The 18,388-nt window shown below is 46.8% G+C and overlaps 2 protein-coding genes across 2 annotated transcripts in view; one reads left to right on the top strand and one right to left on the bottom strand.

Moving 5' to 3' along the window:
- The first annotated feature begins 950 nt into the window (after nt 1–950).
- On the top strand, nt 951–2,251 carry PTF1A (pancreas associated transcription factor 1a). Its single transcript, XM_032775696.1, has 2 exons — nt 951–1,587; nt 2,049–2,251. The coding sequence occupies exons 1-2, from the start codon at nt 951–953 to the stop codon at nt 2,249–2,251; spliced, it is 840 nt and encodes a 279-aa protein (XP_032631587.1).
- Nucleotides 2,252–12,943: 10,692 nt separating this feature from the next.
- The window catches only part of C2H10orf67 (chromosome 2 C10orf67 homolog), a 144,039-nt gene continuing 138,594 nt past the window's right edge, over nt 12,944–18,388 (bottom strand). The window contains 1 exon segment of the mRNA XM_075061938.1: nt 12,944–13,202. Coding sequence (XP_074918039.1) covers nt 13,138–13,202 — 65 coding nt within the window. The 3' untranslated portion in view covers nt 12,944–13,137.

The raw sequence follows: 18,388 nt of genomic DNA, 5'->3' as shown, positions 1-18,388 counted from the left end.
TGACATGGTCACATTCTCTAACAGAAGAAAGGGAAATACGTTGCTTTCATTAATTTTCTAAGAGCCCCCTAAAGAATGACAGCAGCAGAAATGCTTTGTGACAGGCCAGGGGGCTGTAAATCTCGGACATCTCTGCGTGAGCAGAGGATGAACGCACCGTCCTTTGGGCTTCGTGCAGGTATCATCCCCTTCCTCATCAGAGACTGAGGAATTGTATCATGCTCAGTGGTGCTCATCACAGCCATTTTAGGGTCCACGATCTCTAAGACAGGGGAGGGGGGGCTACAGCGTGGCGACAAACCAGCCTCGCCGTTTCCCTTTCACTTTGCTGAGTGTTGCGTTGTAGGCAAATAGCACAGGGACGGAAAGGGCCACCAAGGGAGTCCTGCCCACAGTCCCGGTGATCTGGCGCCGATAAAATCACTGCTTTTCATCGCCTCCTCCCCAGCTCGGCCTGCATGTGCCCTGAGCAGGGGCGAGTGCGAACACCTGGAGGTGCCACAGCAGCGCCAGGTAGAGATGGGGCAGCGTCCCCCGCCGCCTGGACCAGGCCCCGCCTATCCCCTCATAGCTCAGGAGCTTTCTAGGTGTGTGCACCCCCCATCCCCAGCGCCCGAGCCTCTCCCTCTGCGGCTCGCGCTGATTGGCTGGCGCTGTTGGTTAATGGCACGCGCCTGTGGATGTAGTTATAAGAATCCTCGCGTGCCAGCCCTCAGCTCCAGCAAGTCCCCAGCAGCCTCCCCAGAGAGCGGCAGAGGCGCCGGGGCCGGGCAGCGCCCGCAGCAGGAGCTGGGGCAGCAGCAGCAGCAGCAGCAGGAGGAGGCGGCGGCGGCGGCTCACCGGGAGCAGCCGGGGCGAGGGGCTCAGGAGCAGCAGGAGGCTCCTCGCGGCTGGGTCCCCGGGCAGCAGCGGGCGGCAGCTGCCCCAGCGTGCCCGGGCGAGGGCGCAGCATGGAGACGGTGCTGCTGGAGCATTTCCCCGAGGGGCTGGACTCCTTCTCCTCGCCCCCCTACTTCGACGAGGAGGATTTCTTCACGGACCAGTCCTCCCGCGACCCCCTGGAAGCAGACGAGTTCCTGGAGCAGGACGTGGACTTCCTGAGCCACCAGCTGCAGGAGTATTACCGGGACGGGGGGCAAGGCGAGGGGGGCTACTGCTGCGAGGCGGCGGCCGCCGCGGCCAACTTCTCTTCCTCCTCCTCCCCCTCCTCGCCCAGCTTCCCCTACGAGTGCTGCGGGGCGGCCGCCTCCGAGCTGCTGTCCCCGGGGGGCAGGCTCAAGGCGCTGAGCTCCGCCAAGCGGCGCCGGCGGGTGCGCTCCGAGGCCGAGCTGCAGCAGCTGAGGCAGGCGGCCAACGTGCGGGAGCGCCGGAGGATGCAGTCCATCAACGACGCCTTCGAGGGGCTGAGGTCCCACATCCCCACGCTGCCCTACGAGAAGCGGCTCTCCAAGGTGGACACCCTGCGCCTGGCCATTGGCTACATCAACTTCCTGAGCGAGCTGGTGCAGTCGGACCTGCCCCTGCGGAGCGCCAGCAGCGAGAGCCCCAGCCAGCCCAAGAAAGTCATCATCTGCCACCGGGGCACAAGTAAGTGGGCAGCCCAGGTCCAAATCGCTCCCTGGCATAACTCCGTTGGCTACCCTGGAGTTACACCAGGGCTGGGTTTACACCTCCCCAGGCACACACAAAGACAGGCTGGCACATGCTCTCAGAGGCGCACACGCAGCGCGTTCTGCTTTGAACCGTTTGTCTGAAGGAATGTGCACCTTGCCTGTTGCCACGACTTCTCTCCTAGCGCAAGACCGCAGCTTGGATAGAGAACGGGTTGAGACCATCCACAGCTAGGCTGACCGGTAGAAGAGGGAGGAACCTGGTATTTTCAAACCCAGGAAAGCTGTTAGTCTGTGCATGGTACACGGTAATGCTTATGCATTTAGCCGGGTTACCTGCATCACTGAAACGGCCAAGAGCAAAGAGAAGGGGTTCCTGGACTGGTTCCCACTAGTATATAGCAAAATATTTATTTTCCTACGACTTTCTTTTTCCAGGATCACCTTCTCCAAGCGACCCTGATTATGGACTGCCTCCTCTTGCTGGACACTCTCTGTCATGGACTGATGAGAAGCAACTTAAGGAACAAAACATTATTAGAACAGCTAAAGTGTGGACCCCTGAAGACCCCAGAAAACTAAACAACAAATCTTCTCTAAACAACATAGAAAACGAACCTCCATTTGATTTTGTATCATGAATCGTGAATATTTTGACTGTAAATGCAAACATGACACCAGTGTATATTTGTATGTAAAAACCTATATTTTAAACGTAATTTAAAACTCAAAATTTAATGGCAATCAATGTTTTTATTTATCTATTTATTATCAAGTAGAGTTAATGAGGTGGTATTGTCTATTTGTATGTATAATTTATATAATTTATCATGATTTTAAAATATGCAATAGTTTTATTCCACCAGCACCTTTTGATAACACTGTTCGGAAAACACTTCCAAAATATGAAAATAATTTATTACCACATGTGAACTATTTCTATGTTTGTTAATAATAAACCCTGATTAAACCTTTTAAGGCAGTTTATTTTGTGGAACATCAATGCTAAGACTATGAGGCAATATAATATTGAACTCAAAGAATAGAAAGTTGGAAGTTTCAGCTACATCGCAGACAAGTTACCTTGAAGATGCCAGATAAGACCTGTGGTGTTTAAAGGGGCATTTCCTAAAAAGAGGGATTAATTCCAGGCTGGTTACGTGGTTCAACCAATGGCAGCATGATATTATATCCGTACCATGGCCTCTGCACCAGAGATGACTAGCGTTCAGCATAAGAACCGTTTCTGAGGGCTGATCTTACATCGGTGGCTTTTCACCCCACCCTCTTTAGACGTGCCCTCTTGACGTGTTTTAAAGTCATGGCTTTGTCCATTTCAGCGGGTACTTCCATTCCCCTCTACTTCTTTACAATGACACGGAGCTGGTTGTGGTTTCCACCACCAAGAACGAGGCTGCGAGTCCAACACCAGCTTCACACGTACTCACGAATCACTTTACCGTGCTTAGAACTAGCCTACGAACGAGCATCTGACAGACTGTTAGATAACTTCTGGGAACCAACCTCAGTACAGCTCCAGCGCTGTTGGGCTCAGTACAACGAATTTGGCACCTCTAACAAACAAAGCCCCAAGAAGGCAGAGGACAAGGGACCAGGTGCCACGTTGTTTTACCGCGGCAGCCTGGCCAAGCTGTGTTGCACACCAGCAGCATTTCCTAGCCATGGGAGCACAATGCTGGTGCCGCGGACAGGGCACCAGGGCCAGAGCACGTAAGGCCTGGGCTGCACACGAATAACTCCACGCGCCCAGCCCCTATAACCAGGGACTAAGTGGTGCAGGGTGGGGCTCGGGCACTCATGAGGACAGGAGTATTGTAAGGGGCTGCGCTTTGTCCGCGGACCAGGCTGTCTTCCAGGAAAAGCCTGCTGCAAATAAGGAAAATAGCACAAACGCCCCATCCCCGTGGGTGCGTCATTTGAGCGAGGAGCTGCTCTGTGGTTAGGAATAACTGGCCGGACCTTGCAGCCCTTACCCTGATAAAGCGCCCCTTGACTTCAAAGCCCGAGCAAGGGCCGCGGGAGCTGAGATCCTTTGCTAGCAGTCCCTTGGCCCCCAGCTGGACTGGGACGAGCCTCGGAGGATGCAGCGAGCTCGCCGCTTGGGCACTCCACCTGGCAAAGTAGCCGCGAGCGCCTGGGGCCGGCGCGGAAAGTGTCAATGTGTTGCTGGGGTGGGGGGTGCAGGGCCAGCGCTCGAACCTGGCTGGAGCGGGGGGGCGGCGGGGTGAGGAGTCGGGCGGGGGAGCGTGGGCTGCGGGCCTGGTGCTGCTGCTGGCCAACGCTGCAGGTGCTGATTTTCCCGTGGTACCCGCCGCTCCTCAGGCTCAGCCACCGACGTCACTGCTCCCGGGAGAGCCCCAGATGCCCACCCCAGCCTTGCAAGCGGAGTCCCGAGCAGACCTGACCAAACGAGTTGCCCAGGCGGATGGGAACGGCACTGGCGAGCCAAGGTATAATTATTACTCCTCATATACTGGACTCTTTTTTTAGAGCTCACAAACTGGGAGCAATATGTTGCATGCCTGCTAATTGCATTAACCTAGTTAGACACATTTCGTTCCCCTTGTGCGAGCGCGGATGGCATGGACCTCTTCCAAAAGCAATTAGAGGAGCAACTTACCGATACAAACACTGCAGAGCTGGGGCTTCGGTTTTTGTTTTTGTTTTTTAATTATTCTCTTTTTTTAAAGCTCAAAAATCTGTGTTAGTCTCAGAGTGCAAACCTCCCCTCTCCTCCCATTCTGCAACGGGAGAGAGAAGTTTGCACCAATGTAATTGAACTTAACTGTGCTCTTTGGGAGCGAAAAAGAGTCAAACTATAATTCGATTTTGTCCTGTATTAGGACCTCATTAAACACAGAAAGTCGCTTTTGCACAAATGCTTCCATCAGGCATGTAATCTCATTACACTCATTAGAAAGTCAAATGTTAGTCGGACTTCAGCTTAATTATAAGTTATTGAAGTGTTGTACCGTTTTCTTCTGTTGTATAGACCCCTCCGTTTCAATTGGCTTTGGTAATGTGGTACTCCACAATTAAAACACTACCATCATTGTTATGTGGCACCTTTTCTCTGGCGTGCCACTTTTTTGTGTTTCAATGCTTCAACACATCCTTTAGTATGATGCAGATCAAGCGGAAGAGCCGGGCTTCGCATGTAAAACACCAGGGTCTCTATCTTGTCACTCTCCTGTCTTGACTTGGCAAGTCCCTTTAAACGCAATCTTCAAAGAGACTGACAGCTTCTTTTTACTTACTCATAATCCATTCATTCTAATGCAGCAGTTCTGCAAAAACAGTCCTGCAGCAAAAGGCAGAAGGAAACTATCATTCCAGGTCTTCCTGTCCAAAAGGCGATCAGAGCTCCACGGTTGAAACCGATACAGGCGTTGTTGTCGCAGGAGCAAACTCTGAGATTTGCAGTAGCTTTAGGGTTTTTGCCGGTCAGGAATATTCCTTGGCACTGTAAGGACCAGCGTGTGGGCAGGCATGAGTGACAGCTATTCAGGCCTCGTCTTAATCAGCCTGCCCCTTTTCTCCCAACAGACACTGAAAACGATAATTGTAATATGTATAAACTAGCCCCTTTCCCCTAGGCATTTACTTTCGCTAAAATGAATTATGCCCCTCTTTAAAACTGATTTCGTCAGTCAAGAGACCCGGTGCATGATCAAAGCTCGGGTAATATTTTAAAAACTGCTTTGATATGTGTGCTACCTACAAACAAACTTGCTGAGAATTTCGTGCCAGAGGCTACAGCTTGTGTGTGTTTGAGTTAAAATCTCCCTGTTCCCAAAGTCAGTTCACATCGGCTCTAAAGTGGATGTATTTCACGTCACTGATAGGAGGGAAGTAATGGCTAATATGCAGATATGAAAATAATGCAGTGACCTAGCCTCTCATTTTCCCCTTTGGTGGTTTCTCATTCTCAGTGCAGGCTGCTTAAGGATGTGACTAATTATAGGCCATACCCCCTCACATTCCCCATGTGAGAAACACACACGGCCAGCCCAGAGATCTCTGATTTATGTTAAAAACAAAAAGAAAAGAAATATCACAAAGGCTGCTTGTATTTTTAAAAGCGGCCTCGAACCATGGAACTTCTCACAGCCTTTCGAGAAGGGGGAATCTGTGCTTGTTAATGTACATGGCCACACCGTCCTCTTGAGACCAATAACATTCGTGATGCCCTTTAAAGCCCATTGAAAAGACAATTTAATTGTAAAAAAGACCCCATAAAAACCTGAAAGCATCAATCTCTGTGCCCTAAAATACAGAAAAGGTATGGGAAAGAGAACAAGCCTCCTTCGGCAAAGCAGGGCGCATAAAGAGGCTGTCATTGGCACTGTGAAATTGTCCCACTGTGATTCCCATGGCCTCTAATCTGCCGATATTAGGATTAACGCCCTATACTGTATGGGGTGTGAAGCCTCTTAAATCCATGAACTCATCCCATTTTCATTAATGTATCTTTCGGTGGCATCGAGTACCAGCTGCGAGGTTGAACAAACACCAGTTGAGTGCTCCCTGGTAAATCTCCCTCTTTCCAAAGCATTCTGCAGCCTGTGGGAATGGTCCTAAATAATTCCACAACAAATTGCATTTCAGAGATCTGGAATCATTGGTAGGCAACGATTCCCACGACGGGATATGAGGTCTGGCCAACAGGTGTTCGAATTTGGCTGAGGGAGATAGGGAAACCCAGGGAGGGAAAGCTTTGCTGCCAGAAAACAGGCTGCTCAGGCGCCTCTTGCTTTACATGGCGTGGAAGCCGCAGACAATTGAAATGATATCTTTATTGCTAGGTTCATGTCCTAGGCTATAACATATCAATCCCTGTCGTGGTTCTCTAGGATGCACCTGGTATTTCAAACTTGTTCTTTTTGTGCTTCTGGGTCCTGGACTGCAGCTGCCTAAAACAAGCAAAGAGAGAGGCCCTTACAATGTCTCCAAGACGTGTTGGCATGGTTTGCTTGTCTTTAATGTACCATTAACTATTGTCTTTACACAATATGGGAACTGTAAAGCATGACAAGTGTTATAATAAAACACATTTTCAATGATACACTTGGACTTGAAGCTGGGATGCAAGCAAACAAACAGGCCCAAATCTTGTTTTGTCTCCCTTGCTAAGCCTACTGGCAATTAAACTTAAGACCACTGCTTTCCCCCTGATCAGCCAATTAAATTTTATGTCTCCTAATTTTTCACATAGAAAAAAAGTCTCGGGGCTGGCCCCTAAAGACATTGATTTTCTTGCTATCACCTGGCGTTCAGACCTTAGTTCCATTTATCAAGAAGGGAAACGTCAGGCGTTACATAAAGTGACTCTGTTACCATAAGGCTCTCACCATCCTGGCCTATTGTTTTCCCTTGTTAATAACTCATTACCAGGATTTAACAAATCAACCATTACATATGTTTTGTGTCTCCATATTTTGATCCGTACGATTAAGCAGATGTTACGATTGAAAATTGAAAAGTCCAAGGCTACTCTAGGCTGAAAGAAAGAGGGCAGCCTCAAACAACGAGCTAACAATGAGATTCAGAAGATCTTCAGAAAAACATTTACGACCAATAAACAGACTCCAACCTGCTCCATTTCAACCATTGTGTGCCTTGGGGGAATAATTAAGTTTAATAGGAATAGGTCTGAAGGGTTTTCAATGCCAAGACCACAGGTGCGGGGTGGCATGATGAATGATTTGCCTGATTTTTGCCAAGCTCAAGGGCCCTTCTCTTGGACTTTCAAGCAGACAGAAAATATTGTCATTTCTTTTAATTCACAGCATTACTTTCAAGGCGAACAAAGGGGAGGGGGGATGAATGGCTCAGGCTGTAAATGAAGCGCGCCCGGGCGGAGGTGGCCTAGCTGGAGAGAGGCCTCCATGGCTAAGCGCGCTGCTGCGTTTGTGCGCAAGTGTCTCCCTGTGCCACACAAAGACTTCTCTCCTCCCTCCCCTCTGCCGCCTCCCACCCTCAGCCCACCCCGAGCCGCAGGTTGGGAGCCCCCCGGGGCCTCAGCCCCGCTCCCCAGCGACTTGAGCCAGGCGTCCGAGCGCCCGCTGCCTCCCTGGCAAACTTGGCCAAACTCTCCCCAAACTCTGCAGTCAGCGGCTGTATAGGGACCCCGGCCGGAGGCGCGCATGCGCCCCGCTTTTCCCTGCTGCTCCCAGATCTCCGGGGAAGCGGAGAGGAGGCGGGCGAGGCAGCCCCAGGGAGGAGGCAGCTTCTAGCTCCAGGGTGAGCCGGTGCCCGGATGCCGTCGGTGGCCCCTCGAGCCGGGAACGGGCCGCAGGCGCAGGCTCTCCGACTGGCCTGGCCACTTTGCGCATGGAGGTCTCCAAGAGGGGCCCCCGCAAGGCAGGGCTGGGCGGGGGGAAAAGGGGCGCTGGGGAGGCTCGGGGGTAGCGGCTGGGGCACCCCCGAAGGATCTGCCAGGGCACCGACCATCCCTCGCGGGGTAAGGAGCCACCCGCACGGCTGCCATGGGGGGCAGAGCAAGGTCCCCCTCCCGCAGGGGCGGCGGCGGCAGTGCTCGCTGGATGCCGCGGTGCCAGCGGAACAGCTCCCTGGCCAGAGGCGCCGGGACTGCTTGGCCAGCGGCGTTGTGAGCCTGGGGGCGCCGACGTGGAGGAGCTGCCCCCCTGCACAGCATCAGCACCCGGGGCCGGCTCCCCAGGACTGCGGGGCCTTTGCCTTCCGCGCCAACTCATCCCCCTTCCCCGCCAGTGCACCTGCTCCGGGCAACCTGTTGCACTGAGCTGCTTGGAGAGCGAGAGAGAGGCGCATTCACTGCCAGAGCCTCTGGGGCAGGGCAGCCAGTGCCATCCCCAGCCCGGGAGCTGGGAGCACAAAGCGAACAGCCCTGCTCGGGGATAGCGATTTGTTCTTTCTTTTTTACCTTAGGCGACAGCAGAGCTACACGAATGAGAATAACTTCGGCGCTAAGAGCTTCCTCGGCTGGCTCGCCTCGCCTTTATCCCAAAGCGCCGGGCTCGCTCAACCATGCCCCCCGCTAACTGCACCCCCTCCACCCCACACACAGAGGATCCTATCCTATCGTCAGCAATAATGCTACACCTATGGTCTGTGGTATCCACGCACTCGCGAGTGGAGCAATGCGTGTGTCTTCTGCAGGAGCAGCGGCTGAGCAATTATGTGAACCACAAAATAGCCCCTAAGACGTATCCCAGTGAAATGATCTTGCAGACCTGCAGCTCCAGCCACCCTACCAACCGCCCCGGTCTAGGCGCACAGAACTAGGAGTCAACTTTGAAATCCAACCTAAATCCTTCAGCTCAGTAGGTTCCCGTCCCAATTAGCTTGGGGCTCCCCGGGTAGCCGGAGCAGGAGTCAAACCCTCCCTGAATCGTTAGACTTGCGGCAGGAGTTTTGCGTTTTAAAATGCTGGCAATGGAAGAGATGGGACAAGCTGCCTCTTGCGGGACTGCTCCCTGCTCTACGCAATACAAATAAAACTAAAACCAAAACGAGCCACTTATAAATGAATTGTGGTTGGCTACGGCCCCCGTGTGGTGCCTCAGCTTGCAAGGAAATCTCTGGGTTAAACAAGGGGTCCTTCCGTCAACACAAACGTATTAAAGTTTCGTGAAATTACTAGGAAGTTTCTCAAACATGTAACACGCAGACTGGAAGCCCCTTTGATAGGCGCCCCATAGGCACCCGCAAGAAGTTGCGAAGCTTTTCCCTTCCCAGCGTTTGCCCTGCTCCCAGTACTGTCAGGGAGGGCTTGAGCTGGGCAGACAAAGTTTGGGGAAAGAAGAAGAGAAGGCGTTGGAAGGGCTTGGGACCCGGTAACACTCGCAGGTGTAGGACGTGGCTAACAGCCACGCAGTGTGTGCTCCCCAGTGGTGAGAGTCTGACAGGGACAGCTGGCTCCGTTTGCACTGTGAAAACACCCCCTCGGTGGACCATACACAACGACACTGACCTTTCTGCAGGGGAACCAGGGATGTGCCTTTGACTGAATTAGCCACAAAGACGTCTTGCTATGACTTTTGTTCCCCCGCCAAAGCAAAGAAATATTGCGTTTAATATGAGAAGTGTTGTCCACAGCTTTCTCGTGCCCCTAAAGAAATATTATAGGGCTGATTTACGTGGGCTGGCTCCTGAGGCGCTCTCCCCAAGACTTGAGGCTGAGGAGGCGCATGCCTCTTTCCAAAGCGCCCAGGCTGTGCCGCGGCGAATTTATTAATCTTTTCTTCGGGCAATACTTGGAAATACATCATTGTCACCGGGGTGGGGTGATAGATTATCTGGAGCACAGAGCCCCTTCCCAAGGTCAAGTTGAAGATTCTTGTTTGCTGTTTAACTGGAGTTTGTTAAAACGCCGAACAATGCCTGCCTGTTCGCCTTTCTCTTGTGCGAGTGGGGCATTGGAAAGGGGCTTTTCCTATTGCACAGACCCGCGGATCTTTAATCCGCCTGGGTTAGCGAGTTTTTGCAAACAAGGTTTGTGAGTGTAACAAGAAATACTGAAATTAGCAAGTCTGTGAAGGGGAAAGGCATTGCATGGTCTGTATGTGGTCTCAGAGAATGCAGCGAAACGTTTCGTTGCTCTCTACAAGGTGTGAGCCTGTCTTTGCACAATAACAGCCACAAATCTGTTTTCTTGGGTCCTAAAGTAAGTTTTGGGAGTTGTACTTCTCAGACAAGGAGAAACTACCCGCTTTGCTGGTTAGCGGTTTGAGGGGAGCTGTTGCCAATCGTCTTATTAGCATTTAACCTGCTGTCAGAGGGACTCAGTGAAATAAACTTTGTGAATGTTATGGGCAAAAGTTTTATTTCGCATCGAGCAGACTTTTGAGGTCTGAGTTAAACAGTTTCCTCTCTCTCCCCCATCTGATGATTGATATTTTTTATTCAGACAACTTTTATTTACCTTGCAAAAATGTTCGGGACAAATGTGATAAATTACAGATATGCAAATTTCTTTGAATGGTGTTGTAAGTGTGTCTAGCTGGAGCTGAATAACTCCTTGCAAGTCGGTCTGTGCGCACTCAGGACCCCAGGGAGCTGATCAAAGCACCCATTCTCTTTCATCCCCAGTATTCTCCTCCAAACTATTTCGATACAATATGTTTCCATGATGCACTTAATGTGCTAGGGACATAGAACTCATTACAACCTAGCTAGTTCTGCCGACCCCTTTGTTCAGCAGCATAAAGTTAAAAGGGGAGAAGGGGGGCTCTGCCAGTTGCCAGCTTTCTGAAATGCTAAAGCATGCGTCATTTTTCACCAGGTCTCGTCTTGATATACTCAAAAGACAAACTATGAAACCGGCCTCAGCCCTTTCTGGCATTAATTACATTGCTGTCCAGCCGATCTGTTTTTCCTATTATATGCATTTCTCAGCAGGGATTTTTTTTTTTTTTTGCAAGCCTAATGCAGCTGCGTGTTAAACTATGAATGCATTTTTATCAGTATGGAAAGATAAGTGTAAAGACTGCAAAACGTACAGCGCTGTGCTTAAGGTTTGCCTTGTTCGTACCATATTTTGCGGCAATGGATTTTGGGAGTGTTTTGCAATATTCCAGATCTTAAGTTATTGCTGTTGCCTGACATTGTGATCAGTTTAGAACAGATTGTTACAGATAAGGATCCTTTACTGTTGAAGCGAGTTTTCATGTGTACTGAATTCTGATTTGACCAACAAATACACTCTTACATCTCATGGAACATTTCAAGCATTCTTAATAGCTGGGTATTAAACCCAAATTCAGAGCTATCAGTTTCAACCACACTGCGAAGTTGCCGCTGTTTGGGGAAATTACTCTAGCAGGATGACAGTAAGAATATAAACCCGATTTCACTTGGTAGGGCATTTGTTTATGGGGTTGATTGGTTGACGGAAATGGCTGGCAGCCAGTTCTGGGAAAGATTCCAGACCTGACTCCGATTAACCCTCTCTGGTGAAACTCTGCTGGAAACCAACTCACCAGCAATTGCCATTAATCTACTTACTAATTAAGCCAATTCATTTCTAAAGGAGAAAAATTCCTTTCTTTGGCCAAAGTGATGGGAGGAAATTTGAAAGAAGCGCCAAACTGTGTAACTGTAATTCAGCCAAGGACTGCTAAAACAAGGTGTTGATATATAGCAGGAGATTTAAAACACGTTTCTAGGGCAACAATCCTTTGGAGACGGTGGTATATAGTGCATAGTAGATGAAGCTCGAATAATGGTGGACTGCAGTGTGCAACTATATGGGCATGGGATGGAAATAAGGCTGCTTTTCCCCATTAAACCCTTTCAGTCTTTTACTCAACTAGTAAATTATCCACCCAGGGTTAAACATTTCAGCTTTACAGGACACCAAAATGGAACATATTTCCTGGAATCTAATGAATAGTTTTGCGAAGTATTATGAAAGTTTTGCCCAGCATAAATGACGAACCTCTTAACGTTGTTCATGGAGAAGTTGAATCAAATTGTAAAACAGATCAATGGAAATGAAAACTATGTACTGAACGCAGTCGATTATTAATGACACTAGCAAGCAGTTCTTAGTTTGCTTTGGTAGTTGTCAAAGAAAGGTAGGACGGAAAGCTTTTCACAACCACTTGAGGAAATTAGCGCTTTTACATTTATTGGTCAGTATTTTAAAACACAATGTTATATATTTATACAATACCTTAAACACACATCTATGATACACACACAAATATGCTTAGACTATTGGCTGATAACTTGTAATTTCTTAAACTACCAGTTCATGGTAACTATGGAAATGTTTAAATTTGTATAATTTAAGTCCCTTTGAATAGCGTTGAAAATAGAGATGTCAATGAATAAGAAAAAGAAAATATGAATCAATAGCCCATAAAACATCAATGCCACTAAACTCACTCCAGCTATTGGGCTAGGCAGAATCTAAGGGCCAAATCATGCAGTCTTCCTTCTCTCTGTAAGTTTTATTAAACTCGATGGAGCTACTGAAGTAATTACATGCTTGAAGATCGGGTTCTGCTTATGGTTCAAAAGCTTGCAATCAAAGCCTTGCACTGCCAGTCGTTTATGCTTGCTCAGTTTAAGGACTAGCTCTTAAATCAAACTATCAGTTCATGTGGTGTAACGTAGGGGTTTCTAAACAAGGCTGGTGGTGTATTTGATTGAAGTTGAGTCTTTACTCAGAATATAACTTTGCTCTTAAAAAAAATAAGTAGAAACTGCGAATCAGGCCGTGCATGGAACAAATATGGAGCCAAGATGGAATCTCATCGGACACACGTTTATATCCCCATTCTGATCATCACCTAGAACTTGAAGAAAGGAAAGCGTGCAGGTGCGACTTTAAACTCCTGTCATTAACTTCAAACATACACTACCTTACTTTGGAGAATCAAAGTGTTCACAGCTTCCTAGCGAGGTAACACAGAGAAACATTTCCGGGACCATATGAGGACCTATGGGCATTTATTTCCTTGCGATCCTGCTCTCTCTCTCTCTGTGTCTCTCCCCACAGAAGGCACTGCTCCAACTGTCAAGTTAACGTGGATGGAGGTGAAGGAAAAGGAGGACCCCCAACAAATTCTTCATCCCCAGAAACTAAAAGAGAAAAGATGGAGAAGACATGAAACATCAGGGCACAAATCAAGCAGGAAACATGACAGAACAAACTTACTCATGCTGAGGCTCAAACTTGCTCGACTTGTTGCATTATTTCAGATCACTTCCTAAACAGAATGAAGGTGTTCAGGAGTTTGTTTTGTGCGTTCCCCTGATGCACACTAGGTGACACCAGGAGTTTGGGGTTTCTTGTGAGCAGCAATGTAAAGCGTATACTCTGAAATATAGTGATCCACTTCACAGTGAACGTGACAGCATGACCAAGCCTTCCGTCTCCACACCAGCAAAGCCTGCTCTGCCCCCCCAGTTATTCTGGACACTTGTGCTATCGAATACAACAGCGCAGTTAAATGTGCAATACAGCCACCAGTGCCCACTATTCAATACACACCTGAAGCTCAGCTTTAACTTTGCCATTCATTTGTTTTCTCACTAGTTTTAAACCACTGTGTCATCTTTATGATCCAAGTCCCTCTTTGGTTTACCACGGTGTAGTAGCATTGAGCCCTTAGCAATCTGCCAGCCCTTTCTACAATAGCCCGTACAGACCAGGTGAACTTGTAAAACAAAACAACTTTTGCTTTTCCTATTTTTTTCCGATGTATGTTCATTTTAGTCTACATTTAATGTTGATTTGTTTCACGCCTTCCATTTATTAGTACATTATGATTTTTTATTTTTTAAAACAGCAGCTAGCGTTGGATGGTGGTCAGCACTGGGGGGTTATTATGTAGACATTGCTCCACTTCTGAATTGCGGGTCTATAAGGAGAAGTGCTTAGCCATCACGCTGAGCAGTGATTTTCTGGGTCCAGGCGTTGATGTCGGAGGTAGATTTACATTCTGAGTTATTGGGGGCGGGGGCGAAGCATACAGAATACCGTATATATAGGTATCTCACACGGAGTAAGTACTACTGACTAAAGAGCTGACATTCTGATTTCAAATGCTAACGTTAATTAAAAATGTGATGCAAGAAAATTTCTGTGCAAAATTGCTATTTTAAATTCAACACTGTTGATCATGTGTAGGAAGAAACGCTTATGCCATCTCATCAATTAAGAGCTTATTATGAATTAAAGCTGTCACCTATTCCATTACGGAAGTTTTATTTTTTGAAAGTTGAAGAAACTCAATGGGCACCCACAGAACCCTATATAGGAACCCCAAAGGTATCAAACGTCCTTTTTCATCTGATGAGAACAGCACATTTCTAATTCTTTGGGAAAGGTAATGATTTCTGTCAGACTAATGTCCTCCTGAAAGCCACTAGAGAACACAAAAGGACCTGCTTTCAGCGCTTTCTGAACAACTGCGAACACTACCGAATAACGCCATCCGTTCAGTGTTGACATAACTAGAAGATGCATTGTAAACAGAATATTCAGGTGTATATTTTTTCATAGAGAGAACATAGGATGTACACCTTTTCCTGAAATCATCCATGCATCACAGAGACTTTATGCCTTCCCTTTGTGAGCTGGATATCTACTAGATATAACTTCAGTGTAAATAGAAAGCTACAGATAATACATTCAACATTATACATTTAAAATATGTACATCCCATCCTGGGTTACTTTTTGGGGGTAGATTATGTGTGCGCGCCCAGGGAAGTAGCTAGTTAAATGGAAACAAATTAAGTATTTAATGAATACATCTATGGACAAACAATCAATGGGCAATGCACCTAACACGAAAAGGAAGAATGTTCAATATTACATAAACTAAATCTCTGGAAAATACTATCGTTATGTCATTTCACTAAAGTGAGGAAAATGTATGCATCACCCAATATCCTCAAATGGTAGTTGTAATAGTGGCTACAAACAGAATTTGAAAAAGAATCAGGAAAGATCATCCCCCAAATATTTGATAGCAAACCTGAACACAAGACATTAACTAGGACAATATTCATTAATATCACAACCAATACGGAATTTCTTCATTTTAAGTCTCTCTTTTAGATAGTAAAAAATAGGATGTAAATATCCTAAAAAGACTAATGACATTTCACAGGTAATGCAATTTAGAAAGAAACACTTCCATGTTTTCTTTTGCAACAATGTGCATTTTTGTAAACTGGTATAAATTGCAATTCAAAAGCACTGATCTCGCCATCCCCAATCATTTTTTATACTGATCAAATGAATGCAGATACTCCCATTTGGGAGGGGCGACATGACATTTCACTTGGCAGTTCTAAACAGGTCACAGACCTTTCACAGACCCTAAGGCAGTGGGAGGGAGCTCTTTAGGAAACCGTGTAACCAAATCAAACCAATGGTTACCCCTTTTCAATACCATTGGAAAGGTTTTCACAATGCCATTCACATAGCAGCAGAGAAACTGAAAGGATGGTCATCCAATGGAAATTTCTTTTCCTTTGTTTAAACTTACAGAGCTTAAAAATACTAGAAAACAATTACATTTTGTAAGACAAAAAGGTAAACAAGTACTGTACATACATGCAGACTTGTATGTTATAGGCTTTGGTGTGGCTAGGTGCTTATATGTATATATGCACACATATGAATTTGTATATGTACATTTATTGGAGATGTTGCTTTGTGCGAAGCCATAGGCACAAAGACACAACATGGCTGCCCTGGAGATGACCTATTGCTTTCAAGTTGCTTGAACACATCAGAATTTCTATTGTTAAGGTTGATTAATTGAAACTGATAAGTTACCATGAATAAAGATTGTTTTTCTGTTTAATGTGGTGGGCCTGATTTGGTAAATGCTTCATTCATGTAGCCTTGCAGTGCAGCATATGGGCAAGATTCATTCAGTATCACAAACATACACAATTTATTATGCTTGTATGGTCACAACCAAAAGGTCTTTCTATTTTAATGACAAAGTTTGAATGAAAAAATCCATTTAAAGAGTCACTAACATTAAATGTGATTTTGTAATTTATTCTTGTTCTTGGCACCCCATGAATTAAAACCATTTGAAAAGTATAGATGTTAAATTCAGTAAAACAAATACATGTGCTAACAGCATTTCAGAGATCTTTAAAAGTAAGCAAACAGTTTATCTAAAATGTTTGTAGACATACGAAGACAGCATGTTATGGTCTGGTGCCATCTTGTGTCACATACCACTGATAAAGTTATCACTATAATGTTTCAATGAGATACTGTCAATATTGGTCTGAGTTCCACATTCCCACGGTTTATACTGGAGAAGGCACAGGAGACTATTTAGTGAATAAACTAGCCAACTTTCCAACCTTGTCCTTTTCATGAGTAAAATCAGCCACCAAAGTTCCATAAATCTTTCAGCCTCAATGATGTCAAGAATATGTCATGTCGTACTGGCATTTTGCAGTAATTTTATCAGAATATTTAAAAATTAAGCTAATTTATATTTGCATGATTACAGCAGAAACACATTACATCATAAAATAGAACATCAAACAATCATTTATGGCAAACCTATTGTTTCCCTGGTTTTGTGTGTCCTGACACACAGAATATTTAAAAATATTTCCAAACATATATATACACATGCATGCACACTTCACTCTGATATCTGGTATGGCGATCTCCCACTGACTTCAATAGGGCCAGGATTTCATCCATAGGGTGCAAAGAGAGAGAAACCTCCCTCAAGCCACCTGCTGGGGTACCCTTGGCGAAAGTCTCCAACAGGCTACTACACCTCCTTCCCCGAAGCAGGGGACGTGTTAGAGCAGGGCAGGGGGAGTGGCCCAAGAGCAATGTGCTTTGGCAATAGCCAGCTGGTCGCTAGAAGAACCCTGCCAGCTGATGCTGTTTACAGCACCCCCCAGGCTGTTCTATCCTGTGCCTAGGTGGCATGACCACTTCTTGATAGCCCATCTCACTGCTGCGTCCAGCACTATTTGGATTCAATGGAGAACTTGATCCACAATCTTCAAGCTAAGTCTTTTATGGTTGTGACCATTAATTATTTCTGTACTCTGGGCTAGGGGCTGATCCCGAGTGCTGAGTGCCTTCAGTGCTAACTACAGAAAATGGGAACAGAGGATGTTCAGTACCTAGCCTGGTCAAGTCTTATAAACACAGGGAAGACAAACTTAGTGCTCTTCTGTGCACCGTACAGGTAGCAACACAGCTCTCAGATAGGAATTGGACATTTTAAGTACGATGGGCCAAAGCAATCCCTGCTGTTGTTCCACTGGAGTTACTGGAGTGCCATCAGGAATTCCTTTGGCTGTAGATGTGTAACCAAATAGAGTGCCTGCTCCAAGATAAATTCAAGTTCATTACGTTAGATAGGTGATCTATAGATAATAAACTTTTGTTATAACTTGTATATCTTTAACACTCAAACCTACATGGTGCAGTACCCACAACCGTGCCCATTTTAAAACCACCACCATCAATTAAAATCTCTCCTCTGCTCTTGCTATGTCCAACTTAGAGCCTGTCTGAAAAGAAAGAATATTTTCCTTGTGGGACAAATAGTCCTTAATCAGAAACAGGACTTAATACCAGTGGTAGGGTAATGCAAAGCAGCTTCCGGCACCTTTTCTGACCACAATAATGTTTGTTCTCAGACACTCTAGATTCCATAATCATATTGTTCCTTTGTCACTGTGGTAACGTCTGTCTCAAATCTGGACTTAGCGTTCAAAATCTAAGTGTTTACTGTAAACCTCCCCCAAGCTTATACCCAGCTTGGATATTATCTCGCTGCCACCAACCAGGATTTTTAGGGTCCCTGGTCACCCCGAGTCACCCCAAACCTTTCCTTGGGGGACCCCTCCAAGACCCAGACCCCTGGGTCTCCCTATCTCATCCCCAGCTCCCCCCCCTTTTCCCTGGGTGAGCCTGGGCGAGGCTATACTTAACTCCGTGAATGCAAAACCAAGAGAGCTATTTACCTCCCTCGAGGCTATGCGTTCAAACCTAATCACAGCTAACACACCAGGAGGTTCACCCCTCCCTTGTCTCGTAGCAGTAACTAGAGAAAAACCTCAAACACAAAAGAACAGAGTTGATTCTTTCTCTCTTTCCCCGTAGCCTGTTCCCGCCCTGGGGACAATAGGAAAGTCAACACAAGATGTAAGGCTTCCCTCCCCCCTCCCTGTCTTCCCGTGAGGGAGACAGATACCTGGTACAGAAATTTCTATCCCTTTGCCTCACTAGGAAAAGAAACTCCCACAAGTTTT

Source organism: Chelonoidis abingdonii, chromosome 2 (assembly GCF_003597395.2).
Source record: "Chelonoidis abingdonii isolate Lonesome George chromosome 2, CheloAbing_2.0, whole genome shotgun sequence".
In the NCBI taxonomy this organism is placed as follows: Eukaryota; Metazoa; Chordata; order Testudines; family Testudinidae; genus Chelonoidis; species Chelonoidis abingdonii.
Note: the sequence above shows the minus strand (reverse complement) of the source record. Positions and strands in the feature narration are given on the sequence as shown.

Coding starts and splice junctions, on each gene's coding strand:
- PTF1A (XM_032775696.1), top strand. CDS start 951: ATGGAGACGGTGCTGCTGGAGCATTTCCCCGAGGGGCTGGACTCCTTC. Junction 1,588..2,048: donor CATCTGCCACCGGGGCACAA/GTAAGTGGGCAG, acceptor TTCTTTTTCCAG/GATCACCTTCTCCAAGCGAC.